The following is a 22,944-nucleotide window of genomic DNA, read 5'->3' as shown; positions in this document are numbered from 1 at the left end:
AGGCTAACTGACCCACCCCTTTAAGAGCCGGCCGGCGCCTGGAGGTCTCGTGCTTTCCCGTAATTGAGTTCACCTGCGCTGCGCCCGTCCGCGGCGATGTTGAGTAGCGCCTGACCTTTTGCGCCTTAAGAGCACCGTGCAATGGCTGATTTAGCGCCTTTATCCCCTTTGGGGGCGATGCAACCCAATATCGCGCCAGGCGGCGATAAGTTTTGTCTGGCTATAAACTTTGCGCATCGCCAGTTCTAACGCCTCAAGCGGGGCTATACCCAATTTCTAGGCCAAAGAATCTATTGGGCAGATATAAATTTTAATAAAGTTGACTAATTGTTGGAAAAATCAAAAACTTGCATTTACAAAATGCTTTTAACATAAAAATAAAGACCAAGACACTACACAGAGATGTAAGCAGACAAAAATGGATGCCAAGCCAAGAAAGATATTAGGAAATGTGACCAAAAACTTGGTCAGAGAGGTGGGTTTTAAGGGGGGTCCTAAAGGAGGAGAGGGTGATAGAGAGGCAGAGGTGTTTAGGGAGAGAATTCCAGAGCATGAGATCTAGATGACTGAAAGCACTGCCACCAATGTTATGGCAGAGATGGGGAAACATGAGGCCAGAGTGGGAGAAACAGAGTTGAGGAGGTTGTAGGGCTGAGGAGATTGCAGAGATAGGGAGGAATGAGGCCAGGAAGACATTTAACTACAGGTGAAGAATTTTAATTTGGAGGAGTTGGGGGGCTGGAAGCCAACATAGGTCAGCAAGGACAGTGTTGATGGGTGAGCAGGATATGATATGGGCAGAAGAGTTTTGGATGAGCTTAAGTTTACAGAGAGTGGATGATGGAAAGCCGGCAAGGCGAACATTAGAACAATAGTTGAGTCTGGAGGTGACAAAGGCCTAAATGATGGTTTCACCAACAGATGGGTTAAGGCAGGGGTAGAGACAGGTAATGTTACAGAGATAGAAGTCAAGGGTCTTTGTGATGGAGAAGATATGGGATTGGAAGCTAAGCGTTGAATAGGACATCAAGGTTGCGCACAGTCTGGTACAAGCAGAGACAGTGACCAGGGATGGTAATGGAATTAGTTGTAAGAGTATGGAGTTTATGATGGGTGCCAAACCCAATGGCTTCAGTTGTCCCAAGGTTAAACTGGAGGAAATTGTGGCTCATCCATGCCTGGATAGCGAACAAGCAATTCTGACCACACAGAGGCAGTGGCAAGATCGAGAGAGCTGGTGGTGAGGTAACGCTGAGTGTCATCAATGTACATGTGAAAGCTAACCCCATATCTGCGGATGATATCACCAAGAAGCTGCATGCAGATGAGAAAGAAAAAGAGGCCAAGGAATGATTCTTGGTAAACACCAGAGATAATGGTGCAGAGGTGGGAAGAGAAACTGTGATAAATCCATGTAGGGGAACAAGGAACTCAAAGAGGCGAGATATTAGAATTAGTCTGTGTACTTTATTAAACAACTGCATAACAAACATACAGGCCTGCATCCTCTCATTCCACCTCCCCTGACCTTAACCAGTAGCAGCACTAGCTGCAGCACCACCTGGTGGATAACCTTAATCATAACATCCCAGATTACTATATTCCTCCCCCCTTAAGATTTCAGTATGAATTTTTTAACAAACAACCATTCCTAAGTGTCACATAAGAAGTCTCCATTCACTATGTTCAATACTTGACAAATCTAACAGGTCAGTACCAATCTTTCTGGTGGCTTGCGAGGCCTTTGTGAACGTCTAACAGTAAAGTCCCTGCTTGTTTGTGGTGAAGCCACCAGCTGCTCCTGAGCAGTGCTCAGAGTATCTGACTCGGCAACGATGGTTCCCTCTTGATGAATGGGTTCCTGTGGAATTGTCTCTGTCCATGGTGGTGGCACCACAGATGCACTTGGATAACTGGGGGCAAACCTGTCCTCAGCCATTGCATCTGGAACCTCAATTTCAATTTCCCCTTGTCTGGTAAGTATCTGATCTACATGTCTGCATACTACCCTACCATCTCCCAACATGACCTTGTATGATACTGGACCTGTCATTGAGTCTATGAAGCCAGGAATCCACTTTGGTCCATAACTGAAATTCCTGGTAAGGACCGCATCTCCTTCTCCAAAACTTTGGCTCTTTGTTCTTTTGTCATGGTTCTCTTTTTGTTTGTTTTGTCTCTTTCCCATTTTCCTATTTAGGTCTGGGTGGACAAGGTCAAGAGTGGAGCGTAGTCTATGACCTAATAACATCTCAGCAGGAGAGAGTCCTGTGGTGGATTGAGGTGTTATTCTGTAGCTGAACAGAACCCGTGACACTTTGGCTGCTAAACTCCCTTCTGCACTTTTTTTTATCATCTCTTTAAATGTTTGTATGGCTCTCTCTGCAAGTCCATTTGAGGACGGATGATATGGAGCCGAGGTCACCTGCACTATGCCATTGTTTCTCATGAACTCTTTTGTCTCTGTACTCACAAAACAAGTGGCATTGTCACTTACCACGATCTCCGGTAGCCTTTGATTACTGAAGCTCTGACGCAGGTAGTTTATAGTAGTAGTGGAGGAAGCAGAATTAACAGGATAAACATCCATCCATTTGGAATGTGCATCAATGATTATGAGGAACATCTTCCCCATGAATGGACCCGCATAATCTAAGTGCAATCTTCTCCATGGTTTATCCGGCCACTCCCAGGGGTGGAGAGGAGCCGCTGCTGGTGCCTTCCTGTGTACCTGACAAATGCTGCATGTCTTGACTAGATTTTCTATCTCCTCATCTAGCTTTGGCCACCACAAGTAACTCCTAGCCAAGGCTATCATACGCGACACCCCAGGATGACACTGATGTAGTTGCTCTAGGATAGACTGTCGTGCTGTCTGTGGAATAATCACTCGTGCTCCACACAACACGCAACCATCCTGCACACTCAGCTCTGTTTTCCTGACACTGTAGGGTATGAAGTCAGTCCCTTCCGGACGCTGTGGCCATCCCCTCACCACATATTCTTGAACTCTAGACAGTACTGGATCTTTACCTGTCCATGTTCTTACTTGCTCTGCAGTCACAAGTGCTGTGTCAGTGTCCTCCAACATCAAAACTCTGTCCTCTGGAGCTGCAAGGATAGGTGTGCTTGGCAGTGGAAGATGGCTCAAGGCATCTGCGTTCCCATGGTACTTGCCTGCCTTGGAGACGATGACATACTCATATGCCCTCAACGTCACTGTCCACCTCTGGATCCGGGGTGACACCACCTGTGGAACTGCTTTCATTTCATTGAAAAGAGAGAGAAGAGGTTTATGATCGGTGCATATGGTGAACTTCCTGCCATATATGTACTTGTGGAACCTCTGTAACCCAAACATTACTGCTAACCCCTCTTTGTCTAACTGGGAATCGTTTTTTTCCGCTGGTGTTAGAGTTTGGGACATAAACCCTATTGGTCTTTCAGTTCCATCTTTCATGCGGTGTGAAAGAACTGCCCCCACCCCGTAAGGTGAAGCGTCAGAAGAGAGAATGATGTCTTCCTCTTCATTGTAGTGAACCAGCACATCCGACGACAGCATCAGTTTCTTGGACTGTTCAAATGAAACCCCCTGCTCCTCTCCCCACTGCCACTCTGTCTCCTTGCGCAGTAGTTTGTGAAGAGGTGCTAACACTGTTGACAAGTTTGGTAAAAACCTGTTATAATAGATCAGCAGTCCCAGGTAAGCTTTTAACTCAGCCACATTGGTAGGAGCAGGGGCGTCCTGCAGTGCTTGTACCTTCTCCTTGATTGGATGGAGCTCGGTGGTGTCCACTCTGTGTCCCAGGAACACTGCCTCATTCCCCAGGAAAGTGCACTTACTCCTCTTGAGCCATAACACTGCCCTCTCCAATCTCTGTAGTACCTCTCTCAGAGTGCTCAGATGCTCCTGGTCGATTCTTCCCATCACCAGAATGTCATCCAGATAGATGGAAACATGTGGAATCCCTTGCAGTACACCTTCGATTGTCCTCTGGAAGATAGCTGGACTAGATGAGACACCAAATGGTAAGCGGTTATATGTAAACAAGCCCTTGTGTGTATTTATGGTAACATACTTCTTTGATTCGTCATCCAGTGTAATCTACAAGTATGCATGACTCATATCCAACTTTGTGAATTTCTTTCCTCCAGCCAGGTTTGCAAAGAGATCCTCTGTTTTGGGAATAGGATACTGCTCTAGTTTGGACACCCGATTGACTGTCAATTTATAATCTCCACAGTCTTACCGAATTGTCTGGTTTTAAAACAGGTACTATGGGAGCTGCCCATTCTGAACATTTCACTGGCTCCAGTATGTTCTCTCTCAATAGACGGTCAAGCTCACCCTCTACCTTTGGTTTCATGGCATAAGGCACAGGTCGTTGTTTAAAAAACCTTGGCGGTGCCTCCTTGTCTACATAAATCTTAGCTGGGGGGCCATTAAATGTGCCAAGTTCCTCCTTGAACACATTCTCATGTTCACTCAACACTTCTTGCAAAGTCAACTGTTTGCCCTCATCTATTTGATATACTGCTCCCCAGTCTAATTTAGGTTCTTTTATCCAGCCCCGACCTAACAGGTTTGGTCCGGTACCCGATACTATAACTACAGGTAGCTGTTCCACTGTGTCCCTGTGTTGCAGTTACATTAGCTGCACCTAATGTCGCTACTCGTTCACCTGTATATTTTTTAAGATGCAGAGAGCAAGACTTTAACTCTGGAACTTTTGCACGGTTCCACAATTTTGAGTACTCTGCCCTGTTCATTATGGTTACACCGCACCCTGTATCAACTTCAAAGTTCACCTTAGTGTCATTTACTGTCAGTTGCAAGGTGATAGGAGCCACTTTTGGAATGTTCTCTAACATGCTATACATTATGAACATATCCTCTTCTTCCTCAGCTTCCCCGCTGATGTGGTGTGCTCCATGTTTTTTCACTTCTCTTCCTTGGTTTTGCTTTCCTCCCCCTTTTGGTTTGGATTCCTCCACAGGTGATTTTGCCCTGCATGCTCATTTTATGTGTCCTTGTTTCCCACACTTGTGGCACTTTTCCTCCAGAAACCAGCATTCACTCACCAGGTGATCGCCCTTGCATCTATAGCATGCCTTTACATGCTCACGTTGTGGTTTCTGATGCATGTTTAACTTGTGCACAATAACCTGACCTGCAACTTGCTTAGCATTAGCCCTGTCTGAACTGTATTTCTTTTACATCTTGGTTCGCTGTCTCTATGGCTTGAGCAAGTTCCAGTGCTTTTTCAAAAGTAAGCCCAGTCTCGGATAATAATCTACGCTGCATTCGGTCGTCCATTATCCCGCAAACTAACCTATCTCTCAGCATTTTCTTCAGGTTGTTCCCATAATTGCAATCTTGTGCTAATTTACGCAACACCGCTACATAGTCCATTACACTCTCTTCCTCTTTTCTGTTCCTTGAATTAAACTTGAACCGCTGTACAATCTCACTAGGCTTAGGGTTGAAATGTTCTTTTAGCAAGGCCACTAATTCAACAATTGATTTTTCTCCAGGCTTTTCAGGACTGAGCAGATTCTTCATCAAACTGTAGGTTTGGCTTCCCACTGAACTAAGCAGAATGGCTTTCCTTTTTCCGGCATCATTTATTTTGTTTGCTTCGAAGAAATAACCCAACACTTCACAGTATTCCTCCCAGGTTTGTGCTCGAATATCAAAAGCGGAGACCATTCCTACCGTGGCAGCCATGCTCTCGTCCAATTGGTAGCTAACTTTAGCTCGTGAGTTTGTATTTTTAAAAGTCCCGGCAGACTTCTCTTCTTTAATCAGTGTCCTTTTACCTCATCGCCAAATGTGATAAATCCATGTAGGGGAACAAGGAACTCAAAGAGACGAGATATTAGAATTAGTCCGTGTACTTTATTAAACAACTGCGTAACAAACATACAGACCTGCATCCTCTCATTCCACCTCCTCTGACCTTAACCAGTAGCAGCACTAGCTACAGCAGGACGGATAAGGGGGAACCAGTGGATATAGTGTATTTGCATTTACAAAAAGCATTTGATAAGGTGCCACACAAGAGGTTATTACACAAAATTAGGACTTAAGGGATTGGGGGTAATATATTAGCATGGATTGAGGATTGGTTAATGGACAGAAAACAGAGAGCAGGAATAAACGGGCCTTTTTCGGTTTGGCAGGCTGTAACTAGCAAGGTACCACAAGGATCACTGCTTGGACCTCAGCTATTTACAGTGACTTAAATGAAGGGAAGAGTGTAACATATCCAAGTTTGCTGATGATACAAAGTTAGGTGGGAAGGTAATATGTGAGGAGGATGTAAAGAGGCTGTAGAGGGATATAGACAGGTTAAGTGAGTGGGCAAAAACATGGCAAATGGAATACAATGTGGGGAAGTGTGAAGTTATCCACTTTGGTAGGAAAAACAAAAAAGCAGAATATTTTTTGAATGGTGAGAGACTGGGAAATGTTTACATTCAGAGGGACCTGGGTGTCCTTTTACATGAATCGCAGTAAGTTAACATGCAGGTACAGCTAGCAATTAGGAAAGCAAATGGTATGTTAGCTTCTGTTACAAAGGGATTAGAGTATAAGAGTAAAGAAGACTTACTGCAATTATACAGGGCATTGGTGTTCTGGTCTCCTTACCTAAGGAAAGACATACTTGCCTTAAAGGGAGTGCAGCGAAGTTTCACTAGACTGGTTCTTGGGATGAGGGGATTGCCCTATGAGGAGAGATTGAGTAGACTAGGCCTATATTCCCTAGAGTTTTGAAGAATGAGAGGTGATCTAATTGAAGCATATAAAATTTTTAAGAGGCTTGACAGGGTTAATGCTGAGAAAATGTTTTCCCTGACTGGAGAATCTAAAACACAGGGTCACAGTCTCAGAATAAGGGGTCGGCCATTTAGGACTGAGATGAGGAGAAGTTTCTTCACTCAGAGGGTTGTAAATCTTTGGAATTCTCTACCCCAGAGAGCTGTGGATGCTCAGTCATTGAGTATATTCAAGGCAGAGGTCGATAAATGTTTGGGAACTAAGGGAATTAAGGGATATGGGGATAGTGCGAGAAGGTGAAGTTGAGGTAGAAGATCAGCCATGATCTTGTTGAATGGCGGAGCAGGCTCAAAGGGCCAAATGGCCTACTCCAGCTCCTATTTCTTATGTTCTTATGGTAATCCCACTGAGCTGGAATGTGGAGGAAAGGCTTTGGAGGATACTGATGTGGTCAACAGTGTCAAAGGCTGTAGGGAGGTCAAGTAGGATGAGGAGTGATAGTGCATCATAATCACAGTCACAGAGAATGTAATTTATGAAATTGATTGGGACCATTTTGGGGCTGTGGCAGGCACAGAAACCTGATTGGAGAGATTCAAGTATGGAGTTGTGGTGAAATGAGCACAGATTTGAGAGGCAGCAACAGATACAAGGACTTTGGGAGGAAAGGGAGGTTGGAGATGGGGCAGTAGTTTGCAATGACAGAGGGGTCCAGGGTGGGTTTTTGAGAGGGGTGATGACAACAGCTTTGAAAAGGAGGGGGCAGTACCTGGTGAGAGCGAACAATTTACAATGTCAATCAGCATGGGGGCCAGTTAGGGAAATTGGATGATCAGCAGTTTAGTGGGAATTGGGTCAAAGGAGCAGCAGATGGGTTTCAAGATGAGCTCGGAGAAGGTATGAAGGGAAATAGAGAAAGACGCGAGTTCAGCGGTAGGGTGGAGGGAGCCTGGGGAGAGGTTTGGCTTCTTAAGCAAGAGGAAGGATGGGGAAGCAGCAAAGACAGCTGAACAGATGGTCTTAAACTCAGTGACAAAGAAGTCCATGAGCTCCTCGCACTTGTTGTTGGAGGTGACAGTGGTGGAGGCGGGGGAGAGGGGTTTAAGGAGATGGTTGGTAGTGGAAAAAGGAAGCGGGGAGGATATATTTGCCGTCCAGGATGATCCTGGAATAGTGGGCAGGTTTGGCAGAGGAAAGTACGGCCCAATAGCGCTTGATCTGGTCCAGCCAGATCTGGTGATGAAGAGCGAAACCAGTGGTGTGCCAGCTATTGTCCTGCAATTACTAATCTTTCAAGTAAAAAACTAAGAAAAATATAATACTGAAACCATTGCATCAAAAATAAATCGTCCTGAAGGCAAATAGTGTCGCACCAGCAGCATTAATGATACATTCACGTTTGATTCGACCTGAGTGAGAATGGAAGACATCCTGTATTGAACAGAACCACGATTATAAGGGATTTCCATTGGTTTCTACCTGAATGTAAAGAAATATTAGTCAGCTAGCACTGACACGCAGTGCTCACTGCAGGTAGCTGAACTTTTGCAGAGAACTGATTCCTTATTTGAGAGCAGTTTGTGCTCGCGGGCGCGCACACGATACTGCCAGATGGACATGAATATAACAGCAGTGAGTACACCGGGAATATCAGGAATCTGTTGCTAAAAATGCGGAATCGACTGTGCATATAAGTTGTTGCAAATGCTCGGGGCGATCACCTGTGGGTTGTTTAATGAGATGACTACAGCTTCCTGTGCGCATGCACTGTTGTTTTGCCCCCTTCAGTTTATCTTGCAGCTGGTTGGCTTCTGCTCAGTGTAGGTGAAGGAGAGAGATTAGCGCTTGGAACCACAGCCATCTCTGCCTTGCAGCATCTTCCCCCGGTGCCTTCTTCTCAGGTAACCCGCAAAGATCGCGGTGGGTCCCCCGGGGATCGCAGGTTCTCGGAACATCTCGGTGCCACCAGAAGCTCTGCGGGAAGAATGGCGGGAACCTGGCAGCCGTCGCATGAACACCGCAGCCGTGCTCCTTCCACCGTGTAACCCGACTGCTTTCAGCACCATTGCAAGTCCTTGGTCCGACAGACAGGGAAGGTAAAACAAGTCCTGTTACTATCCACCGTGGTGGAGACAGATCTCTGGTGGAGCGCCCTAGCTTCCTCTTTCATGCATGGGGGGGGGACCGTAAGCATTTGCCTTCTGATAGGAAACGGAGCCACTTGTCTTGTGTCTATTATATTCGATTTATTATGCGAGCTGCAGTACTTGCTGCGCTTCTTAGTCTTACCATTTTCACCGTTCAATCTACCAGGTTACTTTCACCAGCCAGTTTGTCATTCACCATTACTAGTTAATACAGGTCTGATTCATGGAATGTTGCTCTATAGTGGGAAAGGAGGGTCGAAGTAATTGTAAAGCTAACGTCGGGATCATCAAATCCATACGGGGATGGTGCTGGACTGGTGAACCGTTCGTGCTTCCACCCTAAATGTGTTTGCATGCCGGTCACAGGCGGCCGGGTTGTAAAGGGTAAAGAGCGGATGCTAAGTGAATGTTACAGGACCTTCAAGGGCGGCTTCCAGCTCATTTAACTCGAGCTTGCTCGCAGAGACGCCGCGTTTCGGTTCACTGAGATGCTCGTGTGTGTTTGGACCACAGAAGGAGATTGCATGTCAGTGTGTGATGTACATTTAGAGCAGGCGAACCCAATTCAACTGCTTTCGTCTCAAACTACGGGGCTCCTTTTACACCTATTTAGAGATGGTATTTTAGGTGCACGCACGTCATTCAGTTCGACTAAAAATCATTGTCACTAATTATTGGCAGTTTTGGAGATAGCTCTTCAACCGTTTCTTATAACTTGGGATTAATCGTGTACATATTCCAGTCGTTTTATTTTGTAGCGTTTGCCGGTAGCTGCTGGTCCTTTACTTATCTCGTACTTTGGATTTTCTCAAGGACCCCAAAAGCAAACAAGCACAATTATATTTTCCAATGAGTGCTGAGAAAAGCAAACTTGCAATTAAAAGATGTTGCGTTCTCGACACCTGGCCATCCTTACAGACATGCACTGGGATTAAACTAATCAGTGGTGCCTCGCATTGGAGTCTGCAGCCACCTTATTTTTGAACATTTTCTGGCTAACTGGTTTTAAATCCGGCCTTCTGAATTAAGTACCGCTCCATTTCCAGCTTTCTGTAACCTTCTGTCGGGTCCCCATTAATCGGTGTGCGGTCCACTCAACTGTTTTGCTGCCGCCACGTGGTGCTGCCGAGATAATACAACATAAACAGTTGCTTTTGACACGATGACGGCCTCTGACGCCATTGCATACGGAGAAGAGAGACTGACGAGGCGGAGGCAAGTTGCATCACAGTGTAACTCTGATCCGTGCCTGAAAACCCCAACCCTGAGATTTCCCCGCAGCGACCAGGGTGTGGGGAACTGCAATAAAAACATCAAAAACACTGCGGATGCTGGAACTCTGAATTAAAAACAAAAAAATGCTGCAAAACTCTCAGCAGGTCAGGCAGCATCTGTGGAGAGAGAGAAAAGCAGAGTTCACGTTTCAGGCCTGACGACCTTGTTCAGTTCTGACGAAAGGTCATCAGGCCTGAAACGTTAACTGTTTCTCTCTCCACAGATGCTGCGTGAGCTGCTGAGTGGATCCGGCATTTTCTGTTTTTATTTGACGTATTGTACTGTTTAGTTTAAACGTGTTGCCTTAATTTTAAACATCGGAAGTGTTCCCCTGTTGGCAGCCCCTCCCAGTGTAAGAAACGAAAAATTTAATAGCTTCTTGTGAGTTTTCTTTGTATAGCAACATTTCGGCCCTTCACCTAAACTTCCATAACCAAAGATGTTGAATCGAATCTGCAATGATTCCATCCCGGCATTTTAATCATTAAAGCGGGTTGTTTTCATTTATTTCCATGATGACATGTCCAAGTTATCATCAAGTAATCACAACCACTTGATCAGACGGGCAGTCTGGCCTTTCACGTTTTAACTATAGTTCAGTTATTATACCCAGGAAGCTGCAGCAAGGAATTTGGGGAAACAAACATAGATCTTAACCTTAAAGAGAATTCACCAAAAAATTAGCAAGGAAATTCTTCGGCATTCAGTTATCGAAGCCACTGTAGCTTGACCTGGAGGGTCCTGAATGCAATGATGCATGCAGCAATGAAGTCAAGAGCTGTCACAACAGGCAAATCCCGAGAGAGCCAGCACCACTCAAAATCTCCAGTAAATTATTCCATTTGTCGCTGTAATAAGGAGCTCCATGTCTGAGCAAAAACGGCCATTGAACATAGTGAATCTTCACTCTGTTGTGGGGCGTTTCTTTCCGATTTTAAGCAGAGCCCTGTATTATTTCCCTGTGTCCCTATTACCTGGGTAAGGCAGCATGAACAGGGTCGCAGAGAAACTGTAGATCCCCCAGGGATACGGGAAGGATCTCCAGGCGCTAACCTCTCAGGTAGGAGCAGGTCCTGCAGTCAAAGCGGATTCAATCCTTGTCGGATTCCTGCCCGCCTGTATCGCTGGCTCGGTGCTATTCCAATCGGGGGGAGGGGAGGGGGTTACATTCGGATTTATGAATACATTTCTCATTTGTTTTAATAAAGTAAATGATAAACACACAGCAATTCATCACAGTTAATATTGAATGGATGCTTTGAAATAAATCGGCCTCTTTGCAAGTTAACCTTGCAGTCTTTGTAACGACTTCCTCTCGTACACGTGCATTCATACCTGGAACCGAACGGAATTGATCCTTTCTGCTGTCAGCCTACGGTGAGTCAGAAAAACAAATCCAAACCATTTGGTTTCCATTAGAACAGTTAGGGAAGGTGATTAGGTTTAAGACTGACTTTACCCGAGCAGCCAGTTTACTGCGAGTAAGAGAATCAGATTTTAGGGTTTAACAGTTACTGTGCGTGTGTGTAAATCAAGACTCACCTTGACAACACGGAAAATAAAAAGGACACTAACACCATTTATATCTGCCATAAAAACGCACATTTTAATAAGCCCTTGTCTTAAGAAACATTTGGTTTTATTTTTTTCAGAGTGAAGGATCCCCTATAAATATTGAGACACTCCTGAAAAGCCCATGTGAATGTTGAAACCAGATATTCCCGAGTTGCTTGGACTAGTTTAGTACTGCCATTCGGGTTAGCTATCCAAAGTCCCATCATAAACAATTCATTTTTTAGTTCTTTTTTCGTTTCCTAATCATAACTTTTTCTTCTAGAATGAGAGCGTGTGGGTGGCGCGGTGAGGGACCAGTCCGGGCTGTTAATGGATGGCCGCTTTTGCAGGTCTGTGGACAATGGAAATGGCGTCAAGACAATTTTTCCTCATTCAAATATAGGGGCGTAAACTAAGAAAGCGATTTCTGAAGCATTTTCTTCCGTAGTTCTGGTCAATGGAATGGCCAAGGAGCCACATATTGGCGCTGCCCCTTCCCTCATTGCAAATATTATCATTGCTATCTCCACCAAGAATCCTTGCTCGCAGATTTTTTTTAGGAAACCTTTATGAATAAGTTATGGTGACCATATTTTCTAAACCGAATCGGGGACACACAGGGTGGGCGCACAGCAAAATACCCAGGATGGAAAATGTAGGTTGCGCAGCGTCATGAGGCAATTTTTTTAGCAGCCTATATGTTTACAGTTGCACATATATACTATAAATGCAAAATAATTGTGTGTATAATTACAGTGGATGTGACATCACACTATTGAAATGCATTCAGACACCCGACCCCTTCTCCCCCCAGTGACTGAGGTCACACCTGACCCCTCCTAGTGACTGATGTCAACCCGACCCCTCCCAGTGACTGATGTCACCCTGACCTCTCCCCCTCAGTGTCTGAGGTTACCCCTGAACCCTCCCAGTGGCTGAGGTCACCCTGACCCCTTCCCCCCTCAGTGACTGAGGTCAAACCTGACCCTTACCAGTGACTGAGGTCACCCCGACCCCTTCCCCTCAGTGACTGAGGTCACCCCGACCCCTTCCCCCCTCAGTGACTGAGGTCACCCCGACCCCTTCCCCCCTCAGTGACTGAGGTCATCCTGACCCCTTTCCCCTCTCAGTGACTGAGGTCACCCTGACCTCTCCCCCTCAGTGTCTGAGGTTACCCCTGAACCCTCCCAGTGGCTGAGGTCACCCCCTCCCCCTCAGTGACTGAGGTCACCCCTGACCCCTCCCCCTCAGTGACTAAGGTCACATCTCACCCCTCCCCCTCAGTGACTAAGGTCACATCTCACCCCTCCCCCTCAGTGACAGTCACACCTGACCCCCCAGTAACTGAGGTCACCCCTGACCTTTCCCCCTCAGTGACTGAGGTCACACCTCAACCCTCAACCCCAGTGAATGAGATCACACCTGACCCCTCCCCCAGTGACTGAGGTCACACCTGACCCCTCCCCCAGTGACTGAGGTCACACCTGACCCCTCCCCCAGTGACTGAGGTCACACTTGACCCACCCCAGTGAATGAGGCCCTCACCAATTTACCTGTTGCAGATGCATCTGTCCATGACATTATTGGTAGGAGTGACCACCGCACAGTCATTGTGGAGATGAAGTTCCGTCTTCACACTGAGGACACCGTCCATTGTGTTGTGTGGCACTACCACCATGCTAAATGGGATAGACTCAGAACAGATCTAGCAGCTCAAAACTGGGCATCCATGAAGCGCTGTGGGCCATTAGTAGCAGCAGAATTGTATTCCACCACAATCTGTAACCTCATGGCCCGGCATATTCCTCACTCTACCATTACCATCAAGCCAGGGGACCAACCCTGGTTCAATAAGGAGTGTAGAAGAGCATGCCAGGAGCAGCACCAGGCGTACCTAAAAATGAGATGCCAACCTGGGGAAGCTGCAACACAGGACTACATGCATGCTAAAAAGCGGAAGCAGCATGCTATAGACAGGGCTAAGCGATCCCACAATCAACAAATCCGATCAAAGCTCTGCAGTCCTGCCACATCCAGTCATGAATGGTGGTGGACCATTAAACAACTAACAGGAGGAGGAGGCTCCATGAATATCCCCATCCTCAATGATGGTTGAGCCCAGCACGTGAGTGCGAAAGACAAGGCTGAAGCGTTTGCAACCATCTTCAGCCAGAAGTGCCGAGTGGATGATTCATATCGGCCTACTCCTGAGATCCCCACCATCACAGAAGCCAGTCTTCAGCCAATTCGATTCACTCCACGTGATATCAAGAAATGGCTGAATGCACTGGATACAGCAAAGGCTATGGGCCCCGACAACATCCCGGCTGTCGTGCTGAAGATTTGTGCTCCAAAACTAGCCGTGCCTCTAACCAAGCTGTTCCAGTACAGCTGCTACACTGGCACCTGTCCGACAAAGTGGAAAACTGCCCGGGTATGTCCTGTGCACAAAAGGCAGGACAAATCCAATCCGGCCAATTACCGCCCCATCAGTCTTCTCTCAGTCATCAGCAAAGTGATAGAAGGTGTCATCGACAGTGCTATCAAGTGGCACTTACTCACCAATAACCTGCTCACCAATGCTCAGTTTGGGTTTCACCAGGACCACTGGGCTCCAGACCTCATTACAGCCTTGGTCCAAACATGGACAAAGGAGCTGAATTCCAGAGGTGAGGTGAGAGTGACTGCCCTTGACATCAAGGCAGCATTTGACCGAGTGTGGCATCTAGGAGCCCTAAAGTCAATGGGAATCGGGGGGAAATCGCTCCACTGGCTGGAGTCATAGCTAGCACAAAGGAAGATGGTTGTGGTGGTTGAAGGTCAGTGATCACAGCCCCAGGACATCGCTGCAGGTCTTCCTCAGGGTAGTGTCCTAGGCCCAACCATCTTCAGCTGCTTCATCAATGATCTTCCCTCCAACATAAGGTCAGAAATGGGGATGTTCGCTGATGACTGCACAGTGTTCAGTGCCATTCACAACTCCTCCAGATAATGAAGCAGTCCATGCCCGCATGCAACAAGACCTGGACGACGTTCAGGCTTGGGCTGATAAGTGGCAGGTAACATTCGTGCTACAGAAGTGCCAGGCAATAACTATCTCCAACAAGCGAGAGTCTAACCACCGCCCCTTGACATTCAACGGCATTACCATTGCCGAATCCCCCACCGTCAACAACCTGGGGGGTCATCATTGACCAGAAACTTAACTGCCACATAAATACTGTGGCAGCAAGAGCAGGTCAGAGGCTAGGTATTCTGCTGCGAGTGTCTCACCTCCTGACTCCCCAAAGCCATTCCACCAATTACAAGGCACAAGTAAGGAGTGTGATGGAATACTCTCCACTTGCCTGGATGAGTGCACCTCCAACAACACTCAAGAAGCTCAACACCATCCAGGACAAAGCAGCCCGTTTGATTGGCACCCCATCCACCACCTTAAACATTCACTCCCTCCACCGCCAGCTTACAGTGGCTGCAGTGTGTACCATCTACAAGATGCACTGCAGCAACTCATCAAGGCTTCTTCAGCAGCACCTTCCAAACCCACGACCTCTTCCACCTAGAAGGACAAGGGCAGCAGGCGCATGGGACCACCACCACCTCCAAGTTCCCCTCCAAGTCATACACCATCCTGACTTAGAAGTATATCGCCGATCCTTCATCGTTGCTGGCTCAAAATCCTTGAACTCCCTACCTAACAGCACTGTGGGAGTAACTTCACCACACGGACTGCAGCGGTTCAAGAAGGCGGCTCACCACCACCTTCTCAAGGGCAATTAGGGATGGGCAATAAATGTTGGCCTTGCCAGTGCCGCCCACATCCCATAAACAAATTTTTAAAAATGCCAAACCTGACCCCTCCCACCCCCAGTGACTGAGGCCACAGCTGACCCCCTACCACTGTGACTGAGGTCACACCTGACCCCCCTACAGTGTCTAGGATTAGCCCGGCTCCCCCTTCCCCTGGTGACTGTGACCGGGCCTTCCCCCATGGCCTCTACCTCACCCGCTCCAGCTGCCATGCTCCCAGGCACTTCCGGTGCCGACAATCCAGCAGCACAAGATCAGCCGGAAACTCCAAAACAACAACCGGCACATCCGTAGCAAGACCGCCCAGTCGCACATGTGCAGTGAGTCACCCTGGCCATTGTACAATTTGCTTTTAATTTAGCTTTAGAGCCACAAACTGACAGCCCAGGGGGTTACACTCACTGCCCAGGGGGTTACACTCACTGCCCAGGGGGTTACACTCACTGCCCAGGGGGTTACACTCACTGCCCAGGGGGTTACACTCACTGCCCAGGGGTTATGCTCACTGCCCAGGAGTTTACACTCACAGTCCAGGGGGTTACACTCACTGCCCAAGGGCTACACTCAATGCCCAGGGGTTACACTCACAGTCCAGGGGGTTACACTCACTGCCCAAGGGCTACACTCAATGCCCAGGGGTTACACTCACTGCCCAGGGGGTTACACTCACTGCCAAGGAGTTTACACTCACAGTCCAGGGGGTTACACTCACTGCCCAGGGGGCTACACTCACTGCCCAGGGGTTTACACTCACTGCCCAGGGGTTTACACTCACTGCCCAGGGGTTTACACTCACTGCCCAGTGGTACACTTCAGGAACGAGTTTCGTGAACCGGGGACTCTGGTCTCATTGTTTGCCTGGGGACACAGTACCTCATCCGGGGACTGTCCCCAGAAAACGGGGACATAAGGTCACCCTAGATCAAATAGATTTCATGATATAGGACGGCATCAGTGTCTAAAAGAGGTGAGAGGAGATAAATAACTCAGTGGAGGTTAGGTGCTACCAAACCTACTATTTCTAAAAACAGTAGAAAATACACTGTAGAGGTAGGGAAGGGAAGACTGACAGGGGCCAGTGTTATTTGGGGATCAAAGGGTCAAGAGAGCGATTACACCAATGAGCAGAAGAAGGAAGGGACAGGGTTAAACAGGATCTGACAACCACCTGAGGACAATATAACTTATTTGCAGCATCCATGTACAACAGCAGCTTTTATTTTTTCTGTTTGAGGAACCCCGCCAATATTGACACATTCTTTGCAACCCCATACAAATATTGGCACACTCCCTGGTACCCTCTGCAAATATTGAAGGCACCAGATCCAACCAAGTGTTCTCCTCAGCCAGCATACAAGACAGATCTGAACTGAAGCAAACAACACTAGCGATATGTTGCCCTGTACTTTATTTTCTTTCATTTCAAATTTCCGCCAGTTTTTTTAGTTACAGAAACAATCTCTGAAGAAAATGTGTTTGTATAACAAATAAATTATCAATGATCATCAGCAAATATATCCAAGTCCCAATCCAAAAAAGACCACTGGATCCATCTCCTTCTCCATCCAAAGTTTATGTTTGATTATTCTATCATGGGCTTCCCACCATCACCACCAATTGGCCTCCTGCTTTAGAGAACACGGAGTTCCTTCAGGTAATTCCCCAGCAAAAAATTTAAGTCATGTTATTAATATTTCTATACCCCTCAACAGACACAGATACAGTTCCCTTTTAAAGGTACCAAGCCACCCCAATCGCTGAAGGTAAGCATGCAGGTGCAGCAGGCGGTTAAGAAGGCAAATGGTATGTTGGCCTTCGTAGCAAGAGGGTTCGAGTACAGGAACAAGGATGTCTTGCTGCAGTTGTACAGGGCCTTGGTGAGACTGCACCTTGAGTATTGTGTGCAGTTTTGGTCGCCTTATCTGAGGAAGGACGTTCTTGCCATGGAGGGAGTGCAACGAAGATTCACCAGGCTGATACCTGGGATGGCAGGAATGACGTATGAGGAGAGATTGTGTCGATTGGGCTTATACTCACTGGAGTTTAGAAGATTGAGAGGGGATCTCATCGAAACCTATATCTGTCAGGCCTGGACAGACTAGATGCAGGAAGGATGTTTCCGATGGCTGGGGAGTCCAGAACCAGGGGTCATAGTCTAAGGATAAGGGGTAAGCCATTTAGGACTGAGATGAGGAGGAATTTCTTCACCCAGAGAGTGGTGAACCTGTGGAATTCTCTGCCACAGAGGGCAATGGAGGCCAGTTCATTAAATATATTCAAGAAGGAGTTGGATATATTTCTTAAGGCTAAAGGGATCAAGGGATATGGGGAGAAGGCAGGGACAGGGTACTGAATTTGGATGATCAGCCATGATCTCATTGAATGGGGAGCAGGCTCGAGGGGCCGAATGACCTACTCCTGCTCCTATCGTCTATGTTTCTATGTTTCTACCTTCTCCAGAAGTCTGTTCCAGCAGAGGGAATGGTTAACCAATGAATTTCTGGAGCCTCTGGTTTATTAACAGTTGGTTGGTTAACCTAAAGTGATGCTGCTTGGACTTCCTCCTGCTGCTGCCATTTTAAAGACTATTACGGTAATTAAAATAACACTCCCCCGTTATTGCAAACTCAAACACAGTAATCACAACACTTGTATGCAATGTAAACACCGTCAATACAGAAGATCAAGATTTCACTTCTGTCAAGCAATCAGTAATAAATTCACGGGCCTGAATTTGCAGTCAGAGGCTTCCCGCGGGAGAATGCCTCCGAACAGCAAAAAATATACAAACCTACCTGATGGTCCTGGATCCACGGAGACTCGCGCTTCTGGGCCTCTATGTGTAGACATACGGAGAGGCCCACGTATCCCAGGGGTGCATGGATCACATGGGCCGGCCCAACTAATGAAAGAAGGGGGATCCCCATTCATGCTTATGGAGGTTCTGTAGATACGGAATCCCTGTAAGCATGAATGAGGATCACATAAAGAACACATTAACATAACAAATAAATATTTTAAATTAATTAAAATACAATTTAATTAAACATTTAAAACAAAAATTTAATTTTTTGAAAAATAAATTTAAATGTTTTAAAGGGGATAAAAATAACCTTGACAGATTGCAAGTTCTGAGTTTTTGCACATGCACTTTATGTGCAAAAACCCGGAAATTGCGCGGCCCTCATGGGCGCATACGCACCACGTATGCACCTGTAGGGGCCGCAAAATACGGGCCTTTATGTTCTAGCACTGATAGTTGACACACGTTTTACTTGCAGTGTAGTTGAATTTTCTACCGGTCACTAACAGTAACATCTGACTGATATTAATTTCTCAAATGATTTTGTTATAAAAATAAAATGTTGAAAACTGTCAGTGTTAACGTCCAGTTATTTATTATAGTTTTCATATGTTTTGGATCAGCTAAGCTGTTTATCATCTCATCTCTTTGCCTCTTTCCCATTCTGTGTGACTATTAAATTAGCACAAAGTTAGCTACCCAGGGGTTAACTAAATTTACTATAATAGTGTTCTTTGATGCATTGTGATTTTTGAAACATTCTGTACTCTATGATTGAATGAATTTTTGTCTTAATAAATTCATGGAAGAGTTATAGCTTAAATTAAGGCTTTTACAAATTGGCCAATGGGACATGCTTGTGTATATATCAGTTGACGTGGTGCATAAAGTTGCTCATAAATATTAACTGCAAATGCTTTGCCACAGGTACAGTAACGACAAACAATATAAAGGTTTAACTTTTCTGTGAAATTTGCTGCAGGGGAGCGATTCTGCTACAGGAAAATGGCGTCTTCACCTACTAAGTCGACACACCCCTCGAAAAAGAGAGTGAAAATCCACCCAAACACAGTGACTGTGAAATACACAGCACATTACCCACAGTCTGGAGAAGAGGGCTACGAAGAGACATACCAAGACAGTGGAAATTATGCTGAAGACAACCCAAAGAAAAAACTTCTAGGTGATACTAAAAAACGAGGAAGAACATTCTTTGGGACAATTGACGTTCGTCAGAGTTTATCAGAGGAACAGAAAGATAAAGGGACAGGACAACAGACAGAAAATGCTGGACAAAGTGTGGTCTCCACGCCAAGAATAACCTGGATAGCTCTGTTTGGGGCTGCCTTGGCCCATGGTTGTGTTGCATTAATAACCCGACTTGCTGCTGATCGGTCCAAAGTGCCATCCCTGGAGCTGCTCTTCATTCGTTCTGTGCTCCAGGTCTTCTCCGTTGTGGTTGTCTGCTATGGCAGTGAACATCCTCTTGGACCCAGTGGATACAGGATGCGCCTGTTTCTTTATGGGGTGTGCAATGTCATCTCCATTACCTGCGCCTACACCTCCTTTGCGATCGTGCCCCCAAGCAACGGGACCATCATGTGGAGAGCCACCACCACAGTCTTCAGCGCCATTCTGGCCTTTTTACTGGTAGATGAACGCTTGGACTACACCGACATTGTCACAGTGGTCTGCAGCATCTTTGGCCTTTGCCTGGTGATGATCCCCAATATCGTTGATGAAGATCATTCTTTGGGTGGTCTTTGGAAGGAAGCCTTTGGCTATACCATGACAGTAATGGCTGGGTTGACCACCGCTCTAGCCATGATCATTTACAGAGCTATCAAAGAAAAGGTTAGCATGTGGACTGCCCTTTTCACCTTTGGATGGACAGGTACAGTTTGGGGTGCGTCCACAATGTTTATCCTACAAGAGCCTATTATACCATTGGATGGAGAAACCTGGGGGTATCTATTAGGGATCTGTATCTGTTCTACAGTGGCTTTCTTAGGTGTATATTACGCATTAAATCGATTCCACCCAGCATTAGTTAGCACGGTCCAACACTTAGAAATTGTAGTGGCCATGATACTCCAGTTGCTGGTCCTCCATATGTTCCCAACCGTGTATGACCTTATTGGTGGATCAATAATCATCTTCAGTGTCTTCGCACTGACTGGTTACAAGCTTTACTGGGTCAACCGGAATAGCAGGCATGATTATATGGAGATAACAAATTCCCCCATCAAATGAATGTTAATAATGTCATAAATAATTAGAAGATTAAATGTGAGCGAGCAGCTCTATGAATGTCAACCGTGCAATGTTTTTTGTATTGTAGTGTCGAAAGATGGTCAGTTGGTGTTATGTTCTCTGAATGTTGTGTGGAATAAAATGTGCAGCAGACAATTGTGAAGTGTCTGTATTTAATAATGAAAAGTAACCCAGTGTACATGCAAGGCTGATAGGATGATGAATAAAGTAACATGCTATCCACGCATAGTATTATGGAGGTTTCGCTTGACAGTTTGAAATATTTACACAACCTTGTGTGGTTAAATTTTTCAATACTTTGATATCAAACATGAGTAAATAAGCAGTATTAATTGAAAACATCAAACACAATATTCTACATCCCTAATATTTTACAGTAAGTTGAAATGGCTTTCCTTCTGAATAAGATACTCCAATTCATTACCTTGAAACAGCGATCCAATTAAATATGTTTCTTAATTAAATTATACCAGGTTAACAAGAATCTGGAATCCTCACAATTATTTACTTATTTTAATTTGGAATAAAAGCATGACAAGTGCAATTATACTGCCACTAAACTGTCTCAAATCAAGAAGGCTATTTTGAACCGTCGCCGAAGCCCTTCAGCGATCTCCCCTCAGCCTTGATGGCCGATGGCGAAATGCTTGGAAGAACTGTGACATACAGAATGGATTCCTTATAGAGGACCCCACAGTACAACCTGAAGGATCAAACCTTCCTTGCAAACAGTGGACAACCATCTCAGAACTGGTCATGGTAGATGCTGCCACCTTCTCCATAGACGGAAGATTAAAGCATCCCCATCATGCAACTGTGGAGCTCCTAATCAGACTCTGGAGCACATCATTGAGCACTGGCTCAGAGGAAATTCGCAGGCAGCCTACAAGATATCCACGCTGTTAACACCAGAAGCTTTGGCCTGGATATCTGACTTAGATATTGACATTTGATTTGCTTCGCTACTACCATATGAAAGAAGAAGAAGACTGCCACTTTTGCATGCATGGACACAGGCAGATAGGATCCGCGGATAGAATAGAGGTAGAATCTATGACCTGGCTCCATTATAACAGGAGGAGTGAACTTGCTTCTTGCAAACTGAGCCATGACATCTCTCAGCCTGCAGCAGGTTAGGAGTCCCAGTTCTGTGTAGGCAAAGCTCATTGGGGGAAAAATTGGGTTGGTTTGTGCCTCTTGTTAGCACCCCCGGGGGACGCTAATGTGGTGCAAATCCCCTAGCGCCTGGACGTGTGCCGCTAACGCCTCCTGCAAAATTCAACGGGAGGTTAGCGGCGGCGGTAGCTGGTAGCACTCCATGCGGCTGCACCTCCGGCGATGACATCATTCCCTGTGTGCAGCGCCCCGTTCACGCCCCAGCCACAAACTTCCCTTGCGCCCCCTGACCTATCGCCGGACGGTATGTCCGACAGGATCAGGGGGCATTTTAGCAGCACGGCGGTGCAAGTTAAAGGGGCAGGCGTCGGGTGGCCATTTTTATTTTGGCTGACTGCCGGCACCAGCCCCCTTTCATTTTTTTATGCAGGGTTTACCCCGGGGGCGCTAACGAGAGGCGCAAACTAACCCAATTTTTCCCCCATAGAGTCATAGAAACTTACAGCTCAGAAGGAGGTCAATCAGCCCATTGTGTCTGCGCCTGCCAAAAAAGAGCGATGCAGCCTAATCCCACTTTCCAGCTCTTGGTTTGTACCCCTGTAGCACTTCAAGTTCATATCCAAGTATTTTTTAAATGTGATGAGGGTTTCTGCCTCTTCCCACCCTTTCAGGCAGTAAGGTCCAGACCCCCACTACCCTCTGGGCGGAAAAGTTTCTCCTCAACTCCCCTCTAATCCTTCTACCAATTATTTTAAATCTATGCCCCCTGGTTAGTGACCTCTCTGCTAAGGGAAATAGGACCTTCCTGTCCACTCTATCTAGGCCCCTCATAATTTTATACACCTCAATCAAGTCTCCCCTCAGCCTCCTCAGTTCCAAAGAAAACAACCCCAGCCTATCCAATCTTTCCTGATAGCTAAAATTCTCCAGTCCTGGCAACATCTTCGTAAATCTCCTCTGTACCCACTCTAGTGTAATCACGTCTTTCCTTTAATGTGGTGACCAGAACTGTACACAGTACTCTGGCTGTGGCCTAACTAATGTTTTATACAGTTCAAGCATAACCTCCCTGCTCTTATATTCTATGCCTCAGCTAATAAAGGAAAGTATTCCACATGCCTTCTTAACCACCTTATCTACCTGTCCTGCTACCTTCGGGGATCTGTGGACATGCACTCCAAGGT

The 22,944-nt window shown here is 46.3% G+C and overlaps 1 protein-coding gene across 3 annotated transcripts; it reads left to right on the top strand.

Annotated features, from left to right (window-relative positions):
- Window positions 1-7,493: 7,493 nt before the first annotated feature.
- Window positions 7,494-21,128, top strand: LOC147115942 (solute carrier family 35 member G2-like). Of its 3 annotated transcripts, none has more exons than XM_085990616.1 (2): window positions 7,494-8,413; window positions 19,353-21,128. In XM_085990616.1, the coding sequence occupies exon 2, from the start codon at window positions 19,376-19,378 to the stop codon at window positions 20,621-20,623; it is 1,248 nt and encodes a 415-aa protein (XP_085846742.1). In that variant the 5' UTR covers window positions 7,494-8,413; window positions 19,353-19,375; the 3' UTR covers window positions 20,624-21,128. The 3 variants fall into 3 exon arrangements, with proteins under 3 accessions (XP_085846742.1, XP_085846741.1, XP_085846740.1); XM_085990615.1 differs by having other exon boundaries at window positions 7,496-8,877; XM_085990614.1 differs by lacking the exon at window positions 7,494-8,413 and adding an exon at window positions 12,039-12,107.
- The last annotated feature ends 1,816 nt before the right edge of the window (window positions 21,129-22,944 follow it).

The sequence above is a fragment of the Somniosus microcephalus genome, chromosome 6, assembly GCF_052327205.1.
Source record: "Somniosus microcephalus isolate GS21.2 chromosome 6, FLI_Smic_1.0, whole genome shotgun sequence".
Classification (NCBI taxonomy): domain Eukaryota; kingdom Metazoa; phylum Chordata; class Chondrichthyes; order Squaliformes; family Somniosidae; genus Somniosus; species Somniosus microcephalus.
The sequence above is the reverse complement of the archived record's forward strand: the minus strand, read 5'-3'. Positions and strand labels throughout refer to the sequence as shown.